The sequence below is a fragment of the Salmo salar genome, chromosome ssa18, assembly GCF_905237065.1.
Source record: "Salmo salar chromosome ssa18, Ssal_v3.1, whole genome shotgun sequence".
Taxonomy (NCBI): domain Eukaryota; kingdom Metazoa; phylum Chordata; class Actinopteri; order Salmoniformes; family Salmonidae; genus Salmo; species Salmo salar.
Genome location: NC_059459.1, coordinates 80,337,588 through 80,365,429, shown reverse-complemented (window position 1 = coordinate 80,365,429; position 27,842 = coordinate 80,337,588). Strand labels below are relative to the sequence as shown.

The 27,842-nt window shown below is 42.9% G+C and overlaps 2 protein-coding genes across 3 annotated transcripts in view; both read left to right on the top strand.

The window, feature by feature from the left end:
• The window catches only part of LOC106560462 (protein phosphatase 1 regulatory subunit 14B), a 36,672-nt gene extending 11,921 nt beyond the window's left edge, over positions 1-24,751 (top strand). The window contains exons 3-4 of the mRNA XM_014123407.2: positions 20,326-20,442; positions 21,772-24,751. Coding sequence (XP_013978882.1) covers positions 20,326-20,442; positions 21,772-21,840 — 186 coding nt within the window. The 3' untranslated portion in view covers positions 21,841-24,751. The remainder of the gene's footprint in view (positions 1-20,325; positions 20,443-21,771) is intronic.
• Positions 24,752-25,905: 1,154 nt separating this feature from the next.
• brms1 (BRMS1 transcriptional repressor and anoikis regulator) overlaps positions 25,906-27,842 on the top strand; it is a 13,248-nt gene continuing 11,311 nt past the window's right edge. For both annotated transcript variants that reach the window (XR_006760542.1, XM_014123371.2), the window contains exons 1-2: positions 25,906-26,025; positions 27,209-27,421. Coding sequence is in view for 1 of the 2 variants with exons in the window: in XM_014123371.2 (XP_013978846.1) it covers positions 27,211-27,421 (211 nt within the window). In the remaining variant the exon portion in view is untranslated. The remainder of the gene's footprint in view (positions 26,026-27,208; positions 27,422-27,842) is intronic.

The window sequence follows — 27,842 nt, the reverse complement described above, 5'->3', positions numbered from 1 at the left end:
GGGCTTTGTTAACATGGGAAACGTATGTTAACATTGCCAAAGCAAGTGAAATAGATGATAAACAAAAGTTAAATCAACAATACAAACGATCAGTAAACATTACACTCACAAAAGTTCCAAAAGAATAAAGACATTTCAAATGTCATAATATGTCTATATACAGTGTTGTAACGATGTACAAATGGTTAAAGTACAGAAGGTAAAGTAAATAAGCATAAATATCTTTCTCTACCCCTGCTTTCCTTGCAGCCCTCCATCTCTCTCACTCACTCACTCACTCACTCACTCACTCACTCACTCACTCACTCACTCACTCACATTTCTTACCCAGGTTGATAAGCTGTTTAGACCAACATGCTGCGAACTGTCTGTCTGTGTACGACCGGGAGAGAGAGAGATTTCACCACCGCTTTGTGTGATGTGATCATATCTACAGTAGGTGTAATGTGTTCATATCATATCTACAGTAGGTGTAATGTGTTCATATCATATCTACAGTAGGTGTAATGTGTTCATATCATATCTACAGTAGGTGTAATGTGTATCATATCTACAGTAGGTGTAATGTGATCATATCTACAGTAGGTGTAATGTGTTCATATCTACAGTAGGTGTAATGTGTTCATATCATATCTACAGTAGGTGAAATGTGTTCATATCATATCTACAGTAGGTGTAATGTGTTCATATCTACAGTAGGTGTAATGTGTTCATATCATATCTACAGTAGGTGTAATGTGTTTATCTACAGTAGGTGTAATGTGTTCATATCATATCTACAGTAGGCGTAATGTGTTCATATCATATCTACAGTAGGTGTAATGTGTTCATATCATATCTACAGTAGGTGTAATGTGTTCATATCTACAGTAGGTGTAATGTGTTCATATCTACAGTAGGTGTAATGTGTTCATATCTACAGTAGGTGTAATGTGTTCATATCTACAGTAGGTGTAATGTGTTCATATCTACAGTAGGTGTAATGTGTTCATATCTACAGTAGGTGTAATGTGTTCATATCTACAGTAGGTGTAATGTGTTCATATCTACAGTAGGTGTAATGTGTTCATATCTACAGTAGGCGTAATGTGTTCATATCATATCTACAGTAGGCGTAATGTGTTCATATCATATCTACAGTAGGCGTAATGTGTTCATATCATATCTACAGTAGGTGTAATGTGTTCATATCTACAGTAGGCGTAATGTGTTCATATCATATCTACAGTAGGCGTAATGTGTTCATATCATATCTACAGTAGGCGTAATGTGTTCATATCATATCTACAGTAGGCGTAATGTGTTCATATCATATCTACAGTAGGCGTAATGTGTTCATATCATATCTACAGTAGACGTAATGTGTTCATATCATATCTACAGTAGGCGTAATGTGTTCATCTACAGTAGGCGTAATGTGTTCATCTACAGTAGGCGTAATGTGTTCATCTACAGTAGGCGTAATGTGTTTATCTACAGTAGGCGTAATGTGTTTATCTACAGTAGGCGTAATGTGTTCATATCATATCTACAGTAGGCGTAATGTGTTCATATCATATCTACAGTAGGCGTAATGTGTTCATATCTACAGTAGGTGTAATGTGTTCATATCTACAGTAGGTGTAATGTGTTCATATCTACAGTAGGTGTAATGTGTTCATATCTACAGTAGGTGTAATGTGTTCATATCTACAGTAGGTGTAATGTGTTCATATCTACAGTAGGTGTAATGTGTTCATATCTACAGTAGGCGTAATGTGTTCATATCTACAGTAGGCGTAATGTGTTCATATCTACAGTAGGCGTAATGTGTTCATATCTACAGTAGGCGTAATGTGTTCATATCTACAGTAGGCGTAATGTGTTCATATCTACAGTAGGCGTAATGTGTTCATATCTACAGTAGGCGTAATGTGTTCATATCTACAGTAGGCGTAATGTGTTCATATCTACAGTAGGTGTAATGTGTTCATATCTACAGTAGGTGTAATGTGTTCATATCATATCTACAGTAGGTGTAATGTGTTCATATCATATCTACAGTAGGTGTAATGTGTTCATATCTACAGTAGGTGTAATGTGTTCATATCTACAGTAGGCGTAATGTGTTCATATCATATCTACAGTAGGCGTAATGTGTTCATATCATATCTACAGTAGGCGTAATGTGTTTATCTACAGTAGGCGTAATGTGTTTATCTACAGTAGGCGTAATGTGTTTATCTACAGTAGGCGTAATGTGTTTATCTACAGTAGGCGTAATGTGTTCATATCATATCTACAGTAGGCGTAATGTGTTCATATCATATCTACAGTAGGTGTAATCGTCTGTTAGTATCAATGTCTCGTGACAAGTTTCTATCGCCCCCACCCCTCTCTATATCGCCCCCACCCCTCTCTATATCGCCCCCCCTCTCTATATCGCCCCCACCCCTCTCTATATCGCCCCCCACCCCTCTCTATATCGCCCCCTCTCTATATCGCCCCCTCTCTATATCCCCACCCCTCTCTATATCGCCCTCCCCACCCCTCTCTATATCGCCCCCCCACCCCTCTCTATATCGCCCCCCACCCCTCTCTATATCGCCCCCCCACCCCTCTCTATATCGCCCCCTCTCTATATCCCCCACCCCTCTCTATATCGCCCCCCCACCCCTCTCTATATCGCCCCCCACCCCTCTCTATATCGCCCCCCCACCCCTCTCTATATCGCCCCCCCTCTCTATATCGCCCCCCACCCCTCTCTATATCGCCCCCCCCTCTCTATATGCCCCCACCCCTCTCTATATCGCCCCCCACCCCTCTCTATATCGCCCCCCCCACCCCTCTCTATATCGCCCCCCCACCCCTCTCTATATCGCCCCCCCCACCCCTCTCTATATCGCCCCCCCCTCTCTATATCGCCCCCCCACCCCTCTCTATATCGCCCCCCCCACCCCTCTCTATATCGCCCCCCCACCCCTCTCTATATCGCCCCCCACCCCTCTCTATATCGCCCCCACCTCTCATATCCAAGTGTTTTCACAAAGATATTGTCACTCGGTGGACATTTGTTGTTGCCGTTAAGTCCTACATCATCAGATAACATTGTCAATAGGCTAGATGTGTTCCTACCAACATAAGGATTCATTTCACCCCCCCATGTATCTATAGCTCAAACACAGACCAAATAGAAGCTTACCTTGTAAGATGTTTGCTGTTTGGTGAAAACATTGTGTAAAATAACAATTTTTACTCGGTAGATCGGTAGGTCACAGGCAGACAAATCAGATGTCCTCGTGATCTGTGGAGTCCCGGCTTTTGGTGTGAATCATCACCGTATTCCGTGTTTATTTTGTTTATGCTTCACAACGCTAACCGGAATCTAGGTAGCAGCCATCTTGAAATGAGGTCATCGGCTCAGCCTGCCCTTACACATTCATATGCTTATATATGGTAGTAAGTCACACCAAAGATTTTAAGGCACAGATCAATAGCCAAGATAGTCAGCTTTCCGCAGACACCCTGCTTTTGCAGATAGGGGCTACTGTTCTCATACCAGACTGAATAGAGTAAAACACATCTACTAGGATCCACAAATATTGGGACTTTACACTTGAGGTTAAATATTGACCGTCTTTCCTCAAGCTTCCCGCTCAAGAAAAAGCTTCCAACTGTAACCAGTGTTTGCAACCTGGTTCAGGTTGTCAGTCAACCTACCAGGGTAGTTACAAACAGCACAATTAAATCATCAACATGTATTGATCACATCTTTACTAACGCTGCAGAAATGTGCTTGAAAGCAATATCCAAATCCATAGGATGTAGTGATCACAATATAATAGCCATATCTAGGAAAACCAAAATTCCAAAGGCTGGGCCTAATATTTACATTTACATTTTAGTCATTTAGCAGACGCTCTTATCCAGAGCGACTTACAGTAGTGAATGCATACATTTCATACATTTTTTTTCCTTTTTTCGGACTGGTCCCCCGTGGGAATCGAACCCACAACCCTGGCGTTGCAAACACCATGCTCTACCAACTGAGCCACACGGGACTGTAGTGTATGAGAGGTCATACAATACGTTTTGTAGAGATTCCTATTTTGTTGATGTAAAGAATATTTGTTGGTCCGTGTTGTGTAATGAGTAGCAAACAGACACACTTATGAAATTGCTTATCCCAGTTTCTAATAAGCATTCACCCGTTTAAGAAAATGACTGTTAAAAACTGGTAAATCCCCGTGGATTGATGAGGAATTGTAAAATGTTATGGTTGAGAGAGATGAGGCAACAGGAATGGCACATAAGTCTGGCTTCACAACCGATTGGCAAACGTACTGCAACTTGAGAAATGATGTGGCTAAACTGAATAAAAAGAAGAAGAAACTACACTATGAAACAAAGATAAATGACGATAGTAAAAAACTTTGGAGCACCAATGAAATTTTGGGAAAAAAAGGCAAACTCAGCTCCATCATTCATTGAATCAGATGACTCATTCATCACAAAACCCACTGATATTACCAAATGACTTCAATGTATTTTTCCATTGGCAAGATTAGCACATTTAGGCATGACATGCAGCAGCAAACACTGACACTACACATCCAAGTATATCTGATCAATTTATGAAATACAAGAATTGTAATTTTGAATTCCGTAAAGTCAGTGTGGAAGAGGTGAGAAAATGATTGTTTATCAACAATGACCACTGGGGTCTGACAACTGAGATGGAAAATGACTGAGGATAATAGCGGACGATATTGGCAGGCCTGGAGGGCTCCCTGTGGCTCAGTTGGTAGAGCATGGTGTGTGCAACGCCAGCATGGTGTGTGCAACGCCAGGGTTGTGGGTTCGATTCCCATGAGGGGCCAGTATGCATTCACTACTGTAAGTCGCTCTGGATAAGAGCGTTTGCTAAATGACTAAAATGTAAATGTAAGCAAAAGTCTATCCGCTATTTAAGAATAGTAAAGTCCCCTTTACTGGCTCAAATAGCCAACTAATCAGCCTGTTACCAAAATTGTGTTTGACCAGATACAATGCTATTTTACAGTAAAACAAATTGACAACAGACATTCAGCACACTTATAGGGAAGGACATTCAACAAGCACAGCACTTACACAAATGACTGATGATTGGCTGAGAGAAATTGATGATAAAAAGATTGGGGCTGTTTTGTTAGACTTCAGTGCGGCCTTTGACATTATTGATCATAGTTTGCTGATGGAAAAATGTATGTATTATGGCTTTACACCTCCTGCTATATTGTGGATAAAGAGTTACCTGTCTAACAGAACACAGAGGGTGTTCTTTAATGGAAGCCTCTCAAACATAATCCAGGTAGAATCAGGAATTCCCCAGGGTAGCTGTCTAGGCCCCATCACTTTTTTCAATCTTTACTCAAAGCCAGCGGCATGTCGTTAGTAAAGCCAGTGTGTCTATGTATGCAGTTGTCACTGCACGTCAGCTACCACAGTGACTGAAATGACTGCAACACTTAACTCTCTTTGTTAGTTTCAGAACGGGTGGCAAGGAATAAATTAGTCCTATATATAAAAAAAAAAAATGAAAGCATTGTATTTGGAACAAATCTTTCGCTAAACCCTAAACCTCAACTAAATCTTGTAATAAATAATGTGGAAATTGAGCAAGTTGAGATGACTAAACTGCTTGGAGTAACCCTGGATTGTAAACTGTCATGGTTAAAAGATATTGATGCAGTAGTAAGATGGGGAGAGGTCTGTCAAAAACAAAGGTCTGCTGTACCTTCTTAACAATGCTATCAGCAAGGCAGGTCCTACAGGCCCTAGTTTTGTCACACCTGGACTACTTTTCAGTCGTGTGGTCAGGTGCCACAAAGAGGGACTTAGGAAAATTGCAATTGACTCAGAACAAGGCAGCACGGCTGGCCCTTGGATGTCCACAAAGAGCTAACATTATGCATGTCAATCTCTCCTGGCTGAAAGTGGAGGAGAGATTGACTAGATCACTATTTGTATTTGTGAGAGATGTTGAAAGCTGAGCTGTCTGTTTAAATGACTGGCGCACAGCTCAGACACCCATGCATACCCTACAAGATATACCACAGTACTACATAGAGCCATGACTACATGGAACTCTATTCCACATCAGGTAACTGATGCAGCAGTAGAATCAGATAATTAAAAAAAAAGATACAAATACACCTTATGGAACAGTGGGGACTGTGAAGCAACACAAACATAGGCACACATTCACACACACACACACACACACACACACACACGGGTTTTGGGTTGTAGATATGTGGTGTGTTGTGAATTCCTTAATGAATGTATTGTTATTTTGCCAGACCCCTGGAAGAGTAGATGCTGCCTTGGTAACAGCTAACGGGATCCATAATACATATAAGACCCACTAATTCAATTATTTTTATCAAAATAGTTTAATTCTGTTGAAAAAAATAATAATTAGTTGTTGCAATTATCACAGGTCGTCTTCATCTGTCTGAACAGCATGCTTGCCTGTCCACTTTGTTCAGATGTTGAAATCAAGTGGCTTACCTTATTTTCTCAGAATGTGAACGAGTTGCCGATTTTTCATTTATATAATTGTGTTTTTATGCTTATTGCACATTTTATAAAAGACTAGATAGCGAGTATAACAGTGTTTGGTTAAAATTCTGCGAGCTGTACGTGGTACTGAAATCCCGCTTGAGAAGCTGAGCATTCATTTCCCAGAATCAATGTTCATTGATACTCCTGTTTTTACTAGTGTCTGCTTTGTTTACAATTTGAGTAGTTGAGACATAAAAAGGGTAATTTTTTTGAAAGGTTAACTTCTCTATTACGGTAAAATAACATCTCGATGTGTTTTGGTTTCCATATGACCGATTTTTCTGGTGGACCAAACCTCAAATGCAAATAGCGAGTTGAAACCGCATGTCAGAGAGGAAGAAGTGACCTCTCAACTTTGTTGGTGTGAGAGGCAGGGGGAGGGGCTTGTAGTGTGTAAACAGAGCGGAAGAGGCGACGCGAGGGGTTGAAAAATATTTCACAGGGGCCCTCAGATCCTCAAAACGTTCAACAGTAGCACCATTAACAGCATCTTGACTGGCTGCACCACCGCCTATTACGGCAACCGCTTGGCATTTGACCGCAAGGCGCTACAGAGGGTAGTGCGTATGGCCCAATACATCACTGGGGCTAAGCTGCCTGCCATCCAGGACCTCTATACCAGGCGGTGTCAGAGGAAGACTCAAACCATTTTCAAAGATTCCAGCCACCCAAGCCATAGACTGTTCTCTCTGCTTCCGCACGGCAAGCGGTACCGGGGCACCAAGTCTGTAACAAACAGGACCCTGAACAGCTTCTAACCCCCCCAAACTGCTAAACAAGACTGCTTAAATAGCTAATCAAAATGGCTACCCGGGCTACATGCATTGACCCTTATTTGCACAAACCCTCTTGCACTGACTCTATGCACACACACTGGACTCTATATATACATACACACACACACACACACACACACACACACACACACTTTCACACTCACCATATAATCTGCTGCTGCTGTCTATCTATCCTGTTGTCTAGTCACTTGACCCTGAACCTATATGTACAAAGATACCTCAAGTACCTTGTATGTCTGCACATCGACTCGGTACTGGTACTTCCTGTATACAGCCATGTCATTACCTGGTACTCCCTGTATATAGCCATGTTAGTACCTGGTACTTCCTGTATACAGCCATGATAGTACCTGGTACTTCCTGTATACAGCCATGTTATTACCTGGTACTCCCTGTATACAGCCATGTTATTACCTGGTACTCCCTGTATATAGCCATGTTATTACCTGGTACTTCCTGTATATAGCCATGTTATTACCTGGTACTTCCTGTATACAGCCATGATAGTACCTGATACTCCCTGTATACAGCCATGTTATTACCTGGTACTTCCTGTATATAGCCATGTTATTACCTGGTACTTCCTGTATATAGCCATGTTATTACCTGGTACTTCCTGTATACAGCCATGATAGTACCTGGTACTTCCTGTATACAGCCATGATAGTACCTGGTACTTCCTGTATACAGCCATGATATTACCTGGTACTTCCTGTATACAGCCATGCTATTACCTGGTACTTCCTGTATACAGCCATGCTATTACCTGGTACTTCCTGTATACAGCCATGTTATTACCTGGTACTTCCTGTATATAGCCATGTTATTACCTGGTACTTCCTGTATATAGCCATGTTATTACCTGGTACTTCCTGTATATAGCCATGTTATTACCTGGTACTTCCTGTATATAGCCATGTTATTACCTGGTACTTCCTGTATATAGCCATGCTAGTACCTGGTACTTCCTGTATACAGCCATGTTATTACCTGGTACTTCCTGTATATAGCCATGTTATTACCTGGTACTTCCTGTATATAGCCATGTTATTACCTGGTACTTCCTGTATATAGCCATGTTATTACCTGGTACTTCCTGTATATAGCCATGTTATTACCTGGTACTTCCTGTATATAGCCATGTTATTACCTGGTACTTCCTGTATACAGCCATGTTATTACCTGGTACTTCCTGTATACAGCCATGTTATTACCTGGTACTCCCTGTATACAGCCATGTTATTACCTGGTACTCCCTGTATACAGCCATGTTATTACCTGGTACTCCCTGTATACAGCCATGTTATTACCTGGTACGCCCTGTATACAGCCATGTTATTACCTGGTACGCCCTGTATACAGCCATGTTATTACCTGGTACGCCCTGTATACAGCCATGTTATTACCTGGTACGCCCTGTATACAGCCATGTTATTACCTGGTACTCCCTGTATACAGCCATGTTATTACCTGGTACTCCCTGTATACAGCCATGTTATTACCTGGTACTCCCTGTATACAGCCATGTTATTACCTGGTACTCCCTGTATACAGCCATGTTATTACCTGGTACTCCCTGTATACAGCCATGTTATTACCTGGTACTCCCTGTATACAGCCATGTTATTACCTGGTACTTCCTGTATACAGCCATGTTATTACCTGGTACTCCCTGTATACAGCCATGTTATTACCTGGTACTCCCTGTATACAGCCATGTTATTACCTGGTACTCCCTGTATACAGCCATGTTACATTTACTGGTCATTGTTATTTGTTATTCATTGTGTATTTATTCCTAGCGTCACTATTTCCCCCCACAAAATGTACTCAGCATTATTGGAGAAGCACCTGTAAGTAAGCATTTCACGGTTAGTCTCCACCTGTTTTTTACAAATCCAATTAGGTGTGTCTTTTTGTGACAGTAGTTTTGGCTGTAGATTGTAGGACACATTGTACTCTCGGTGCGTTTCGGTCCGACCAGCTAACACTGACACATTGTCAGCTATGCCAGCCTCATGTTGTTCTCATCTCCCTGGCTGTGTGTGTAACACAAACCCTTTTACAAAATATGTTGCCTGTCAAGAATTTTTTTTTTTTTTAAGAAGCCAGTTCATACAGTTCATACTCCTTTATCCAAGTGAAGCAGCGGTCTAAGGCACTGCATCTCAGTGCAAGAGGCGTCACTACAGTCCCTGGTTTGAATCCAGGCTGTATCACATCCGGCCTTGATTGGGAGTTCCATAGGTCGGAGCACAATTGGCCCAGCGTCGTTTGGGTTTGGCCAGGGTAGGCCGTCATTGTAAATAAGAATTTGTTCTTAAATGACTAGTTAATTAAAGGTTAGGCCAGACAAAATTGATTCACTGTTTAACGAATTTTCCACCCCAGAAAAGTGAGGCGAGCGAGCAAATGTTTTTATTTAAATAACATTAAGTGGATAAGGAATAACAGTACTTTACCATGTTGTCCTCGATTATATGGACATGAACAATAGGAGAAATATTACATTTCAGACAGATTTTCAGAGTATTGTTATTAAAACTTGTTAAGGCTAGGGGGCACTATTTTCACGTCCGGATGAAAAGTGTGCCCAAAGTAAATTGCCTGCTACGCAGGCCCAGAAGCTAGGATATGCATATAACGGGTAGATTTGGATAGAAAACACTCTGAAGTTTCTAAAACTGTTAAAATTATGTCTGTGAGTATAACAGAACTTATTTGGCAGGCGAAAACCCCGAGGACAAACCATCCAGGAATTTTTGTTGTTGTTGAGGTGACTCTGTTTTCAATTGGTTTTCTATGGGAACCAAGATTTCTGTGGCACTATGTGGCAGTTCCTATTGCTTCTACTAGTTGGTTGATGTTTTTCTTTAGATAAATGAAGTGCGGCTATTCAGAACGAGGGCCCAGCCTCATGCTCTCTAATGTTTTGATGCGCGCTCCAGGTCATGTGCTTCACGTTGTTTTTATCCGGTATTGAACACAGTTTATCCCGTCTTAAATTTTATCGATTATTTACGTTTTAAAATACCTAAAGTTGGATTAGGAAAGTTGTTTTGAAATGTTTGGACAGCATTTACAAGTAATTTATTAGATACTTTGTAGTCATGTTGCGCGAGTTGGAACTGGTGTATTTTCTTTATCAAACGGGCCAAATAAATTGACATTTTGGGGATATAACGACAGAATTTATCGAACAAAAGGACCATTTGTGATATTTAATGGACATATTGGAGTGCCAACAGAAGAAGATCTTCAAAGGTAAGGCATGAATGATATTGTTATTTCTGACTTTTGTGTCACGCCTGGCGGGTTGTAATGTGATTTTCATGTGTTGGTATGCTGGGCGCTGTCCTCAGATAATCGCATGGTTTGCTTTCGCCGTAAAGCCTTTTTGAAATCTGACATTGTGGCTGGATGAACAAGAAGTTCATATTTTAAACCGATGTATAACTAGATTACTTTAGAAAACAAATTGCCGTTGACTGATCAGATCAAATGATTGACATAAAGAGCCGTTGTGATGAACACTGTGCGATGTTTAACAGTGAGAACGGCAGAATGGTGAACTTACTAAATGAAATGAGAGGTTGACTGTGTGATATTAGGTTGCTTCTTGTGTAAATATTTTCCGTCTGGATTTTAATTATTTGTATGTCAGATATGGGCAGATTTTGGAATTATTATTATTATGAGTATTTCTGTTTTTGAATTTGGCGTGCTGCTATTTCACTGGGTGTTGTCAAATCAATCCCGTTAACGGGATTGGTGCGCGAAGGGATCACTAAGAAGTTAATACAAAAATTAACATTAATAAACATTATTCGCATAGATTGATAGATTGCATTCTATTATACATCCTACCTTTCTATCATATTTTTTAATGTATGAATGTATTCAGTTCATTAATCTACTTAATTGTATAGCCTAACAAATTCAAGAGTGATTGACAATAAACAATTGTAATCAAATTAAAATATTGATGCATAATAATGAGTTCATTACCTGAATGCATCTCTATCGCCCTATAGGCGTTAACAAAATAGTCATACAATAATGATTAGGTCCTCTCATAGACTAGAGGCCTTGTAGAGAGGGTCAATCGAGTTAGGTCTGCCAAATGAATGTAGCCTTGAAGAAAATACAGAAATCCAGCCATAGAGTATAACCTTTAATCATCATCAAAAATATGTTGTTTATAACATGCACAATCTATATAGATTAAGCGTGACTAAATTCGAGCCCAGTACATTCTCACCGCATCCTCCTTCGATTGTCTCGTCTGGCTGCCACCAAAAACCCCTCTCCCCCCCATCTGATGATCTGCATGACGTGTGGGCGTGCCGCGGGCGACATACTTTAGTTGGACACGCTAGCTGTTCTCGGCGGCGCCTCATCGCTTCAAACGCATTCCGTCGTTGTGGTATCGGTTGGACTACTACTACTAGGTAGTACCGGTAAAATGTAAGTTATGAATCGCAAATCACCACACTTCGATGTCATTAATCATTTTGACTACAGTTTGTTTGTCCAAAAATACGACCATCTTGCACTGTGTCTTTGCTGAGGAATGCCCTGATCTCTGATTAGTCAATTGATTCAATGTTGTTTCGTCTATTAATCGCTTCTAATAGATCTGAAAATGATGCAATACCCATGAATTTAACCGACTGTTTGTTTATGATGAGGGACGTCCCTCACGTTTAACCTGGACACAGGAAGGTATTTGTGCTGGCTTCAGCCTCGACCGCATGAGAGAAATAAAATCATCTGCACGTGGCCTGCAGGTGCGAGCGTGTGTGTGTGTGTTTCTCTGTCCAATCCGAGACTGGAACATGATCAGAGGTTGTTTGGTCTCTTGGGCATCAAGGGAGAGCGGACGGTGCATTATAAACACAGAGACGCATATATTGGCCCAAAAACAATAACACATCTGATTTTATTTTTTGTTGATTTTTTTATTTTATTTTATTTTCTCCTGGTGTGGAGAAAAGTGAGGCGGGGCATCCGTTAAACAGTAATTCAACTTTGTCCGGCCTTAATTAAAAAATAAAAGGCTACAATGTGGTATTTTGATGTTTCCCGTTCAAGTTTAGGACTGGGAGTAGATATGGGCCGATGTGGGTTGGACGTCTATTTGAATAAATCCGTTGAATATACACCACCGCAAAGAAATCCATTATTCATTAGTTGTAGTCCTAAGACACATAAGACTAATTAAATGTATTTTCAAAAGAATAGAATGATATATTTTGAGTTTGTTACCGGTCTGTGCAGCCTATATGCTACAGTACATAGCTGAAATCAGTCTCAGGGCTACCTTCAGTCTTGCAGGCTTCCTAGTGTATGTTCGTGACAGTATCGTCTTTCCGTAGAGTTGTCATAATAGTTTGTAGGCCAAACCGTTCGGAATCTACAGGCATTCTCGTGAGAAGACCGTATAGGCTAGTGAAGAGCAAAATAATTTTCTTGTTAATTAATTGTTTTATTTAACTAGGCAAGTCAGAACAAATTCTTATTTACAATGACAGCCTACAGGGGAACAGTGGGTTTAACTGCCTTGTTCAGGTGGCGTAACAACAGATTTTGACCTTGTCAGCTCAGGGATTCAATCTAGCAACCTTTTGGTTACTGGTCCAACGCTCTAACCACTAGGCTATCTGCCGCCCCCAGCTTAGCTAACATTTTCATAGCCATTTTTAATAGCCTTTTTCATAGCCTAACCAATATCCGAATGGAGATTCAGTGAAAACATAAATCTGACATTGATTTATCAAGACCAGTCCCCATGCTTCTCTAAAAGCAGCGTGAAATAGTTGACCACACACGGTTAGACTTCAAAAGTATTATAACAATTGGATGATTTTGGGAGTTTCAGTAAGCAGCAATATGATAAAAATGTAAGTAGAGGCTTTTTCGCCAGCAATACTTTTCAAATATAAAGAAAAGTCTGAAAAAATGTTGGCGGAATGCCAAAATTGGCGGGGAAACATATTGGTTTCAAAGGTGTGGCGGTTGTTGTTGTGTGTCTTGAGTTGTGACACAAAGTCAGCCGAAGTTGTTTCTGGTTAGGGCTAACGATTTGCGCTGACTGAAAGTACGACACACACATCCAAAGTGGCGTTGATAGATATTTGTTTTAAGATCACCTCCACGTGACCTTTATCTCTCTCTACTTCCTGTCTTCCTGCCTCTCTTCTTCCTGTCTGGTTGACTTCTCTATCTCGCTCTCGTGTATATTAACACAGAAACAATTAGTAGCAGCTTTCACTACACCAGAGAGACTGTCACCATCACTTGACATAAAAAACACAGTTCCTAAATCCCAATACACTTTCATTATAGGTGTTGCATCAACTTATGTTGTGCACATAGCATGGTTATGTAGGGTTATTTCAAGCTGTGTGTCTCACTCGCTCACTCGCTCACTCACTGTTTAAGCTATAGATATGGGCAGAGGGTAGCATCATTGGTCTGATTCTCTGGAATAATGGTATGGGAATAATAATGCATTTTATTTTGTAAAGTGGTTTCTTGTATCAAACAACACAACACCATGTTCAGTCACCTCCTGGTCTGAAGCAGAAGTGGATAAACAGGTTAATATCAAGCTCTGTGTGATTTTTTTTTCCCCAAAGTCTCATGGAATGTAGTCCTACATTGAACACCACACATTGGCTGCTACTGTAGGCTGAATGATAGAACAGCTATTTCCATGTTAAAATGTTATGGGATGCATTTTCTCCATTGTTTTTGATGGTAGGCCACTCTGATAGGCCTATATTATGATCAAATAGCTACAGTAGCCTAATTGACCAATATTTTAAAAATTGAACTTAAAGTGGGTACAGTCTCAGTGTTCACAGTCAACACCCGCTGGAAGTTGCACAGAATTTTCACAACCTTCAAGTTTGCGCTCAGCAGACCTGCAATTTACTCAGTGCCTATTTGAGGGAACATTGGCCCTGGTCTGGGGGGTCCTGGTCTGGGGGGTCCTGGTCTGGGGGGGTCCTGGTCTGGGGGGTCCTGGTCTGGGGGGTCCTGGTCTGGGGGGTCCTGGTCTGTCTCATCATCCTCTCAGAAAGACAACGTGTGTGTGTGTGTGATGTGGGTCAGATTGGTGCAGTAACTGATGTCTTGCCAAATATACTTTACATGAATACAATCAACAGGGGTAATGGAAGGTAAGTTCTGAGGGTCTTTACACAATCCTGAATAATGCAGCAACACCTGAGGGAATGGCATCTAAAATGATTGCAGCATTTTTAGTTGTTACAGGCTGGAGAGTGATAATCATTCCTCATAATTAAGTGAAAGACGCTCTGCATTTACAAGTTGGCTCACCAATATGACATTATTTAGGAACCAATATTCTTAAAAAAATATATATTTTTATACAGTAATGCTTATTTTCTAAAAGTGTGTGCTGTCTCTTTAAGACCCATGACATCATTCTGACACAGTCAGTTTGAGGCCAGCTAGAACAACTCTAATCTTTACTGGGAGAGACGTGAGGCTGGGGAGATGAAGTTAATGAAGAACGTTTTTGGTGACAATCGGCTTTTAAAATCAGCAATATTTTGTGTTTTTATAGTGTTCATATCACAAACAAAGTACCCTACTAGGGTAGTGAATTGATGTTAGCTTCAGCTGTTAGCTAGCAAGGAAAGTTAGCCTACAAAGCCAGGGAGCTACCACAATCTTCCTGCCTTGTAAAGTGTTCTAGCCTGTAATGCACATTGTTTTGTGAACAGTAATTAACATTTTTCAACATTTCTACATTCCGTGTTGCATTATTCAAGTGTGTTAACTTCTGTACAGCATAACATGATCCAGTGAGTTCAGTGGTTTCTCGGGACAGACTCCCAGTGGTTCCTCCCTGGGACAGACTCCCAGTGGTTCCTCCCCGGGACAGACTCCCAGTGGTTCCTCCCTGGGACAGACTCCCAGTGGTTCCTCCCCGGGACAGACTCCCAGTGGTTCCTCCCTGGGACAGACTCCCAGTGGTTCCTCCCTGGGACAGACTCCCAGTTGTTCCTCCTCGGGACAGACACCCAGTGGACAGACTCCCAGTGGTTCCTCCCCGGGACAGACTCCCAGTGGACAGACTCCCAGTGGACAGACTCCCAGTGGTTCCTCCCCGGGACAGACTAGAGTCAGTATGAGAGGGGAGCTAACATGATACAGTCCAGACTGTATCCCCCTGTAGCTCAGTTGGTAGAGCATGGCGTTTGCAACGCCAGGGTTGTGGGTTTGTTTCCCACGGGGGACCAGTACATAAAATGTAATAAAAAAAAATGTATGCACTCTACTGTAAGTCGCTCTGGATAAGAGCGTCTGCTAAATGACTAAAATGTGACTCTAAATGCAGACTCCCAGTGGTTGCTCAGGACAGACGAGAGTCAGTATGAGAGGGGAGCTCTCTCTTGGTAACCCCCCCCTCCAGCTCTCTCTTGGTAACCCCCCCCTCCAGCTCTCTCTTGGTAAACCCCCCCCTCCAGCTCTCTCTTGGTAACCCCCCCTCCAGCTCTCTCTTGGTAACCCCCCCCTCCAGCTCTCTCTTGGTAACCCCCCCTCCAGCTCTCTCTTGGTAACCCCCCCCTCCAGCTCTCTCTTGGTAACCCCCCCTCCAACTCTCTCTTGGTAACCCCCCCCTCCAGCTCTCTCTTGGTAACCCCCCCTCCAGCTCACTCTTGGTAACCCCCCCCTCCAGCTCTCTCTTGGTAACCCCCCCCTCCAGCTCTCTCTTGGTAAAACCCCCCCTCCAGCTCTCTCTTGGTAACCCCCCTTCCAGCTCTCCCTTGGTAACCCCCCCCCCTCCAGCTCTCTCTTGGTAACCCCCCCCCTCTCTTTCTGACTTACTGACTGACTGGTAGCACTTGTTGTGTGGAACATTCTTTGTGTCGGCTTACCTCACTCTCACCCCAGCTTCTGTGTGTGTGTGTCGCCTGTCTATCCGTCAGGCTCTGCTTAAATCCCTTACATCTACTTAGCTCTAACTCGCACACACACACACACACACGGTTCCCCTCCTCCTTCCTTTACCCCAGCTAAATGCATTTACTCAGTGTGTGTGTGTGTGTGTGTGTGTGTGTGTGTGTGTGTGTGTGTTAGGATAAAGGACAGAGAGAGAGTGTGGCTACATCGCTGTGTATTTGAGTGTCAGCAATGTGCTTGCCTTTGCCTGAGTGTGTGTCCATGTTCCTGTGTGCTTTGTCAGTGCATCAGTGTTTTGTGTGTGTGGTCTGTAGACAGGTGCAGTGACAGCTGGCTTGGGCAGCCCTAACCAAGGGGGAGGATGAGGGGGAGGATGAGGGGAGAGAGGGAGAGAGAGAGCATGACAGATTATAGATACAAAGAGAACACTTAATTATTTTGGATCTTTTGAGTGTAATTTGTGAGTTTACTGTTCATTTTTATTGTTTATTTCAAAAAAATTCTCACTTGTTTTGTCAATGTTAACACATGTTTCCCATGCCAATAAAGCCCTTAAATTGAATTGAGAGAGAGAGAGAACACCATGGAAGATAAAGGATCTGTTCCTGTAATTGGCTGTTGGAGGAAAAAGTCATGGAGATGTATTTATATCCCGAGGAGAGGGGAGGGAGAGAGACGGGGGAGAAACAGAGACGGGGGAGAAACAGAGATGGGGGGGGGAAAGAGAGAACGACAGATGGGGAGAGAGAAAATAGATGGGGGGAGGACAGAGATGGGGGGGGAGAGGATAGAGGGGGAGGGGAGAGGGGACAGAGATGGGGGAGGACAGAGATGGGGGGGGGGAGGAAATAGATGGGGGGAGGACAGAGATGGGGAGGGGAGAGGAGAGGGGACAGAGATGGGGGGGAGAAACAGAGAGAGAAGGACAGATTAAGAAATGGGGAGAGAAGGACAGAGGGAGAAACAGAGATGGGGAAAAGGGAGAGGACAGAGGGAGAAACAATGAGATGGGGGGGAGGGAGATGGGAGGGAAAACAGATGAGGGAAAGAGTGGGAGAAACAGGGAGATGAGAGGGAGAGAGAAACAGATGGGGAAGAGAGAAGGACAGAGGGCGATGGGAGAGAGAAACAGATGGGGAAGAGAGAACGAGAGAGAAACAGATGGGAAAGAGGGAGAGAGAAGGACAGAGGGCGATGGGAGAGAGAAACGGAGATGGGGGAAGAGAGGGAGAAGGACAGAGAAAGAATAGTCATTAGAAAGCTGAGATGGATAAAAATAGAAAAGAGGTCAGAGAAAGGAGACCAACTAAGCGTAGAAATAGTAATGTATTCAATAACACATATGGGTTGCGTCTAGAGGTCGACCGATTTTAATCGGCCTGGCTGATTTTAATTAGGGCCGATTTCAAGTTTTCATAACCATTGGTAATCGGCCTTTCTGGACGCCGATTATGGCCGATTACATTACAAGCCACGAGGAGACTGCGTGGCAGGCTGACCACCTGTTACGCGAGTGCAGCATCAAAAGGACCTTGTGGCAGCAAGGAGCCAAGCTAAGTTGCTAGCTAGCATTAAACTTATCTTATAAAAAACAATCAATAGTCACAATCATTAGTTAACTACACATGGTTGATGATATTACTAGTTTAACTAGCTTGTCCTGCGTTGCATATAATCGATGTGGTGCCTGTTAATTTATCATCGAATCACAGCCTACTTCGCCAAACGGGTGATGATTTAACAAAAGCGTATTCGTTGCGCAAATAAACATCAACGCCTTTCTTAAAATCAATACACTGAAGTATATATTTTTTTAAACCTGCATATTTAGTTAAAATAAATTAATGTTAGCAGGCAATATTAACCAGGTGAAATTGTGTCACTTCTCTTGCGTTCATTGCACGCAGAGTCAGGGTATATGCAGCAGTTTGGGCCGCCTGGCTCGTTGCAAACTGTGTTGAAGACCATTTACTTCCTAACAAAGACCGTAATTAATTTGCCAGAATTGTACATAATTATGACATGACATTGAAGGTTGTGCAATGTAACAGCAATATTTAGAATTATGGGTGCCACCCGTTCGATACAATACGGAATGCTTCCGTATTTAACTGAAAGAATAAACGTTTTGTTTTGACCATATTAATGACCAAAGGCTCGTATTTTTGTGTGGTTATTATAATTAAGTCTATGATTTGATAGAGCAGTCTGACTGAGCGGTGGTAGGCAGCAGCAGGCTCATAAGCATTCATTCAAACAGCACTTTACTGCGTCTGCCAGCAGCTCTTCGCAATGCTTCAAGCATTGAGCTGTTTATGACTTCAAGCCTATCAACTCCCTAGATTAGGCTGGCAATACTAAAGTACCTATTAGAACATCCAATTGTCAAAGATATATGAAATACAAATGGTATAGAGAGAAATAGTTGACGTGTCATAATTCCTATAATAACTACAACCTAAAACTTCTTAACTGGGAATATTGAACCACCAGCTTTCATATGTTCTGAGCAAAGGAACTTAAACGTTAGCTTTTTTACATGGCACATATTGCACTTTTACTTTCTTCTCCAACACTGTGTTTTTGCATTATTTAAACCAAATTGAACATGTTTCATTATTTATTTGAGACTAAAGTGGCTAAAGTGTCTGTGTTGTTTCAAATGTATTATACTCAGACCAGAGCCAAAACAATGTGTTTTCTTCTGTGTGTGATGGAAGGGACTTGGTCAGAGAGGTGACTAAGAACCCGATGGTCACTCTGACAGAACTCCAGAGTTCCTCTGTGGAGATGGGAGAACCTTCCAGAAGGACAACCATCTCTGCAGCACTCCACCAATCAGGCCTTTAGTGGAGTGGCCAGATGGAAGCCACTCCTCAGTAAGAGGCACATGACAGCCCGCTTGGAGTTTGCCAAAAGCACCTAAAGGACTCTCAGACCATGAGAAACAAGATTCTCTGGTCTGATGAAACCAAGATTGAACTCTTTGGCCTGAATGCCAAGTGTCACTCCTGGAGGAAACCTGGCACCATCCCTACAGTGAAGCATGGTGGTGGCAGCATCATGCTGTGCGGATGTTTTTCAGCGGCAGGGACTGGGAGACTAGTCAGGATCGAGGGAAAGATGAACAGAGCAAAGTACAGAGAGTATTTTTTATTTATTTAACCTTTATTTAACTAGGCATTTCAGTTAAGAACAAATTCTTATTTACAATGACGGCCTACCCCGGCCAAACCCAGACGACGCTGGGCCAATGGTGCGCCGCCCTATGGGACTCCCAATCACGGCCGGTTGTGATACAGCCTGGATCCTTGATGAAAACCTGCTCCAGAGCGCTGAGGACATCAGACTGGGGCGAAGGTTCACCTTCCAACAAGACAACGACCCTAAGCACACAGCCAAGACAACGCAGGAGTTGCTTTGGGACAAGTCTCTGAATGTCCTTGAAATGCCCAGCCAGAGCCCGGACTTGAACCCGATTGAACATCTCTGGAGAGACCTGAAAATCGCTGTGCAGTGATGCTCCCCATCCAACCTGACAGAGCTTGAGAGGATCTGCAGAGAAGAATGGGAGAAACTCTCCAAATACAGGTGTGCCAAGCTTGTAGCGTCATACCCAAGAAGACTCAAGGTTGTAATCGCTTCCAAAGGTGCTTCAACAAAGTACTGAGTAAAGGGTCTGAATACTTATGTAAATGTGATCTTTCAAGGTTTCTTTTTTTATAAATGTGTGAAAAAAATCTAAAAACATGTTTTTACTTTGTCATTATGGGGTATTGTGATGTCATTATGGGGTAGTGTGTGTGTGTGTGTGTGTGTGTGTGTGTGTGTGTGTGTGTGTATTTGAGTAATAAAAACAATTTAATCAATAAAAAAATAAAAAGCTGTAACGTAACAAAATGTGGAGAAAAAAGTCAAGGGTTCTGAATACTTTCCGAATGCGCTGTAGATGTTGATTCACTCGTTCCTCATCCCTCCCTCCCTCTTTTTCCCTGAATGACAGGAGGAGGCTATACCAGAGTTGGAGATAGATGTGGATGAGCTGCTGGACATGCCTAGTGATGATGACAGAGGAGCCAGAGTTAAAGATCTCCTGGTAGACTGTTACAAACCTACTGAGGTACGTCAGTCCCACCGCCAGAGGACCACAATGGAAATAAATGTTTCAATGTTTGTGTTATCCTGAATGATTTTAAATGCATTGTATTCATGGTTGAATTGTGGTTTTTATTTGTCAAATACACTTTTTTTTAAAAATTGTATTGTCCAGCAACAACCCCTAGTCCCTACCACCTAGACAAGGGCTCTCCAGCCCTGTTCCTGGAGAGATACCCTCCTGTAGGTTTTAACTCCAACCCTGTTCTTGGAGAGAGACCCTTCTGTAGGTTTTAACTCCAACCCTGTTCCTGGAGAGATACCCTTCTGTAGGTTTTAACTACAACCCTGTTCCTGGAGAGAGACCCTTCTGTAGGTTTTAACTCCAACCCTGTTCCTGGAGAGATACCCTCCTGTAGGTTTTAACTCCAACCCTGTTCCTGGAGAGAGACCCTCCTGTAGGTTTTAACTCCTACCCTGTTCCTGGAGAGATACCCTCCTGTAGGTTTTAACTCCAACCCTGTTCCTGGAGAGATACCCTCCTGTAGGTTTTAACTCCAACCCTGTTCCTGGAGAGATACCCTTCTGTAGGTTTTAACTACAACCCTGTTCCTGGAGAGAAACCCTCCTGTAGGTTTTAACTCCAACCCTGTTCCTGGAGAGAGACCCTCCTTGCCCTGGACGTGTGTAGATCTGAGAGGATTGGATAGGTGTAAGGAATCTCTCAGTGAGTCCAACACGTTGAACATCTTGTACTGATGGGTTATCAGTGGACAAGATTGAACTATGACACTAACACCATACCTATCCAATTCATTTATCAGGGCTCACCTGGTGTCCCAGGTCTGATTTAGTCCCTTAACAGAAGGAGAGGATTAAACCAATTTGTGTTTCGGCCCTCCAGGACCGACATTGAACAGCCTTGTTTTAGGTCTATGTGAGGTACCTATGGGGCTTGGTGTTGTTTCTGGACGGTCCTCTGTCGTTCTTTGAGTCCACTATTTTGAGAAGCCATTTTGTCTATCTATGTTTTGACTTTGTACTAATGGCGTGTTTTGTCCCTCTTCTCTCCCTGTAGGTGGTTGTTTCTAATGGTGTGTTTTGTCCCTCTTCTCTCCCTGTAGGTGGTTGTTTCTAATGGTGTGTTTTGTCCCTCTTCTCTCCCTGTAGGTGGTTGTTTCTAATGGCGTGTTTTGTCCCTCTTCTCTCCCTGTAGGTGGTTGTTTCTAATGGCGTGTTTTGTCCCTCTTCTCTCCCTGTAGGTGGTTGTTTCTAATGGTGTGTTTTGTCCCTCTTCTCTCCCTGTAGGTGGTTGTTTCTAATGGCGTGTTTTGTCCCTCTTCTCTCCCTGTAGGACTTTGTGTCAGATCTGCTGGATAAGATACGTGGCATGCAGAAGCTCACCACCCCCCAGAAGAAATAACCTCAACCCTGAGTCACCCCTCCTCTTCACCCCCTGCCTCCTCCCGCCTCCCTCCCTCACTCCAACCTCACCCCACAGAAGAAATAGGAGCTTGGCTTCCTCAGAGATGGAGGAGGAAGAGGGAGGAGAAAAAGAGGAGAGAAGGGGCAGAGGAGTAAGAGAGGTGATTGAAGCAGCCAATCACATCTAAGCAGGGTGTATGATGTCCTGTGATTTTTATTTTAATGTTTTATTTAGTTTACATTTATTTAGATTACATTTTTTTAAAGGTGGTTTGTATTGTTGTTAAATGATCAAGCGATCGGTCATATTTCTCATGTTAATGAGTGAACATAGCATACTATATTGTAGCTGTAAGCCAAGCCCAGGATATATTCTGAGTTTTAGTAGCCAAGCCAGGATATATTCTGAGTTTTAGTAGCCAAGCCCAGGTTATATTCTGAGTTTTAGTAGCCAAGCCCAGGATATATTCTGAGTTTTAGTAGCCAAGCCCAGGACATATTCTGAGTTTTAGTAGCCAAGCCCAGGATACATTCTGAGTTTTAGTAGCCAAGCCCAGGATACATTCTGAGTTTTAGTAGCCAAGCCCAGGATATATTCTGAGTTTTAGTAGCCAAGCCCAGGATATATTCTGAGTTTTAGTAGCCAAGCCCAGGATGTATTCTGAGTTTTAGTAGCCAAGCCCAGGATATATTCTGAGTTTTAGTAGCCAAGCCAGGATATATTCTGAGTTTTAGTAGCCAAGCCCAGGATGTATTCTGAGTTTTAGTAGCCAAGCCCAGGATATATTCTGAGTTTTAGTAGCCAAGCCCAGGATGTATTCTGAGTTTTAGTAGCCAAGCCCAGGATATATTCTGAGTTTTAGTAGCCAAGCCCAGGATATATTCTGAGTTTTAGTAGCCAAGCCCAGGATATATTCTGAGTTTTAGTAGCCAAGCCAGGATATATTCTGAGTTTTAGAATGAGTCCCAAAATGGCACGTTATTTATTACCTTCTATAGTCCATTACATTTGACCAGGGCTCTGGTCCAAAGTAGTGGACTAGGTTTTAAGGGTGCCGTTTGGGGATGGGAGAGACTCCTATGTATAGTACAGTGTGTGTGTGTGTGTGTGTGTGTGTGTGTGTGTGTGTGTGTGTAGTCTAGACCTCAGTGAAAACACAGACCGGGGGACTTGACAAAGTGACCTTTTTTTCCTCTTTAGTTCTATCTCTTTATCACTGTTTATTGTTCTGTCAGATATTTCATGTTCCATAATGTGCAGGTGTAAGGCCTTTGTCAGTGAGGACTCTTGTAGAGAGATTTCAGGAGACGAGTAAACCAATGAGGGAGGGAGGGAGGGACGGAGGGAGGCACTGGGTAGTGGAAAATGTGTCGATGTGTTCATCCAGATAGCCACACACACACCCAGGGAACAGCAGAAACACAGACCACAGCTGCTGCTCCTTCATACTCTCACACAGATGTGAACACTGGTACACACACACATAAACACACACTGGCTCTCTCTCGTCAACACACACACGGGAAGGAGGGGGGGTATAATCATTGAGAGAGGGATAAATGGAGAAAAAGAGGGAGAATCAGAGGTCTTACTCTTCCTGGCTTGGCTGCCTCACAAGGCCTTAGTGTTGCCAATCATGCAGCTCTCTCACTCACCCCATGTCTCTCTTTGGCCCTCACTCCTTCCTCTGTCTCCTTCCCTTTCTACTTCCAGCAATCTACAGATGACTCCATCCCTCCCTCCATCTCTCTCTCTCCTCTCCCTCCATCTATCCCTCTCGCTCTCTCCTTCCCTCCCTCCATCTATCCCTCTCGCTCTCTCCTTCCCTCCCTCCATCTATCCCTCTCGCTCTCTCCTTCCCTCCCTCCATCTATCCCTCTCGCTCCCTCCCTCCATCCCACCATCCCTCCCTCCTTCCCACCATCCCACCCTCTCCCTCCTTCCCTTCCATCTCTCTCTCCCTCCTTCCCTTCCATCTCTCTCTCCCTCCTTCCCTTCCATCTCTCTCTTCCTCCTTTCCTTCATCCAGCTCTATCCTTCCATCCCTCCATCTCTTGTTTAATAACTGACGTTGCCTTAGGTCTATATTGAAGTTACAAACCAAATAAAAGGAGACGTCCATTTTTAACAACAATTTTTAAACAAAAAAAAATGATCCTGTTGTTGTTTAGGAAGAGGTCATCTAGAGGTCATCTAGAGGTCATCTAGAGGTCATCTAGAGGTCATCTAGACCTCTTTACGTTCTTTTAGATGTGAATATCTATTCTAGGTCAATTATTACTGTGTGTACTATTATAATACCTGGTGCGCATCCCAAATGGAACCCTGTTCCCTATATATAGGGAATAGGGTGCCAGCCCTGGTCTAAAGTAGTGCCCTATATAGGTAATAGGGTGCCAGCCCTGGTCTAAAGTAGTGCCCTATATAGGGAATAGGGTGCCAGCCCTGGTCTAAAGTAGTGCCCTATATAGGGAATAGGGTGCCAGCCCTGGTCTATAGTAGTGCCCTATATAGGGAATAGGGTGCCAGCCCTGCTCTATAGTAGTGCCCTATATAGGGAATAGGGTGCCAGCCCTGGTCTATAGTAGTGCCCTATATAGGGAATAGGGTGCCAGCCCTGGTCTATAGTAGTGCCCTATATAGGGAATAGGGTGCCAGCCCTGGTCTATAGTAGTGCCCTATATAGGGAATAGGGTGCCATTTGAGAAGCGGCCCCTGATAACCTGTTGTTGCGTGTCAGACCTTTTTCTTTTGTTACTGTACGACAACTTTGACTGTTGAAATGCTGTTTTAGAAGTGATGTGTTTTTAATAAGAAACTGAAGAACGAAAATGTAGCGACAGGGTTTTTGTTTTACCACAATGCTGTTACACTTTTATGCAACTTTAATAAACAAAATATGTTAAAAGGGGGTGTGTTCATGTGGTGGGTGTGACAACACTGACACTGGGAATGGTTTTAACACCACCTGCAGGATGTTTGTCACTATGTAACTACTGTAGCTAATGCATCAATACTGTCTTCACAATCCCAGGGTGTTAGGGATTGTGTTTCTGTGTCCCAAATAGCTTATTCCCCCCCCAAGGACAAATTCCACTGCAAATGCCAATAGAATAGAATGGGGCTATAGTGGCATCTTCAGCTCTCTGGATCTTTTCTAATGTACTGTATACTGAACCAAACTATAAACTCAACATGTAAAGTGATGGTTTCATCAACTGAAATATAAAATCCCCAAAATGTTCCATACATACAAAATGCTTATTTTTCTAATTTGGTGCACAAATTTGTTTACATCCCCTGTTGGTGAGTAATTTCTCCTTTGTTAAGATAATCCATCCACCTCACAGCTTTGGTATATGAAGAAGCTGATTAAACAGCTTATTGCTGGCGTCAATAAAAGGCCACTCTAAAATGTGCATTTTTGTCACAACACAATACCACAGATGTCTCAAGTTTTGAGGGTGCGTGTAATTGAATGTTCATTTCTCTACCATAAGCCACCTCCAATATCGTCTTAGAGAATTTGTCAGTACGTCCAATCGGCTTCACAAACGCAGACCACGTGTAACCACGCCAGCCAACGACCTCCACGCCAGCCAAGGACCCGTCCACGCCTGGCTTCTTCACCTGCGGGATCGTCTGAGACCAGCCACCCGGACAGCTGATGAAACTGTGGGTTTACACAACCAAAGAATTTCTGCACAATCTGTCAGAAGTTGTCTCAGGGAAGCTCATCTGCGTGCTCGTCGTCCTCACCAGGGTTTTGACCTGCCGTTCCATTTACTCAATTCCAGCCATTAGTATGAGTCACCCTCCCCTCAGCAGCCTCCACTGGTGTATATGCATAAAGATACAGAAATCCTTGAAAACACACAAATTGGTGACATTGGTTGAATTTCCACTGCTTCAAGAAATCCGTTTTTTATGAACCTATTGGTTGTCGAGATCTCAGTTCAACCTCTGATTGGTCAGGACAGTACAGTAATATCTCACAGGATGGTTTCTATTGGCTAGGCAGGTATTAGAGCTCTGCATTGATTGGCTAGACTAGAATTTTAGAGTCCGGCAAAAGTAGCTGTAGAACTGAACTGCAACTAAAGGAAGTAGCCTAGTTTGAATATTATAATAATATAACTGTACTTCATAGTATTGGAGTATAGAAGATACAAACCGTAAAAGGTAAGTTGGCGATTTTTGTTATTTATGCTGCATTTCCGTATTTTACTACCGTTTGTTATTTGGTCTACAGCCTAGTTGATCATCTGCCTATCTGTGTCTATCTCTTCTTCATAATCCGCGCTAGAACAGCAAATTGGCGTCCAAAACAACCCACTATTCTTCCGTCAATAGGATTTCATATTTGCATCATACATAGCAGCAGTGCTGTGAAAGTGTCGGGGAAACATTTAGGCTACTGTACTTTATATGCCAAATGATAACACTACGTTCGATATGGCTACAATGTAACTACCACCTCTGTCGCAGACAGGGATAGTGATCTCGCATACATTTGCTGTCAAAAGCAAATAAATGATGAATCCAGGTGTTAGACATTTGTCCGCTGGATAGCCTAATAAAACGATTTCAAATGCAATATTCGGTAAAACATTTTGTATTCGTTTGGTCGCGAAAGGCCGCCGCCTCGGGAACAATTCCTACAGTATGATCTCAGGGCAGGCGACATCACGGAAGCCATACGGTAGCTCTCCAGTTGGAAGGACCATCCGGTGTAGTCTCTCCGATGACCGCTGCGCCACCGGCCCGCCGTTAGCCTACTTTTGCTGTTGTTGACATACCGGTAAAATGACTGTAAGTAGGCTATATTTCTATAATGCTATATTTCTGCCAAAAAAAGGCCTTGAAGATGGAGGAAATAACTGGTAGGAATACTCATGGTTATGAGGGTTTGTTGGCTACTGAATTGTTGATTTATAGGGTGAAATTAATATTTGCGTATAAATGCATACATTAGGCCTATTTTGTAAATACGGTACTATGTTAGGCCTATAGAGGTTATAAATATGTTATAATAGTTAACTATAATCGTTAGATGCTACATACATTTTTGGACTTATAAATGAATTAATATAATCAATGAATGAAATACCAATTGATTATTGATGAGTATAACTGATAAATCCCTCATGAGCTTTGTTCAGCTGTCATACCCCATAATCAGAACCCAAAATATATTTTTCTCTCCATTGTTTTTAAACAATGTTAATGTAAACAAACACTATATAGCCTTAAAAGTGTAATTTTTATATCATGTGTAACCGGTTTGAAATGGCTAACTAGTTAACGGTGCGTGGTAACCTAGTTTCCATCTTTCTCTCCCCATCTCCCTCTCTCCTTCTCTCAGTGATGCCGGCCCAGCCCTCCCTCAGAGAACCAGAGGAGGAGATGGAGGTGGAGGGAGACAGTGAACTACCGGAGGCCAATGGAGAGATGGAGGAAGAGAGGGAGAGAGAGAGGAGAGAAGGGGAGGAGGAAACCATGGAGGAGAGCACGGAGGAGAGGGAGAGCGACTCGGACGATAGCGAGGAGGAGGAGGAGGAGGAAGAGGAGAGTTCAGGTAAGATAACTGTTGAATGATGAGAGGACCGTTTTCTCTTCTTTAGTTTTTTTCCTTTATGACACTTTCTTTACTGACATCATGAAGAGCAACTAAAAGTCTCTTCTCTCCCTGCTCTCTCTCTCTCTCTTTCCCACTCTCTCCCTATCTCTCTCTCCCCTCCTCTCTCTCCCACTCTCTCGCTCCCACACTCTTTCTCTCTCTCCCCCCTCTCCCCCCTTTCCCTGCTCTCTCTTTCTCACCCTGCTCTCTCTCTCTTTCCCACTCTCTCCCTATCTCTCTCTCTCTCTCTCTCTCTCTCTCTCTCTCTCTCTCTTCCTGCTCTTTCTCTCTCACTCACTCTCTCGCTCTCCCACTCTCTCGCTCCCACGCTCTTTCTCTTTCTCTCCCCCCTCTCCCCGCTCTCTCTCTCTCTCTCTCC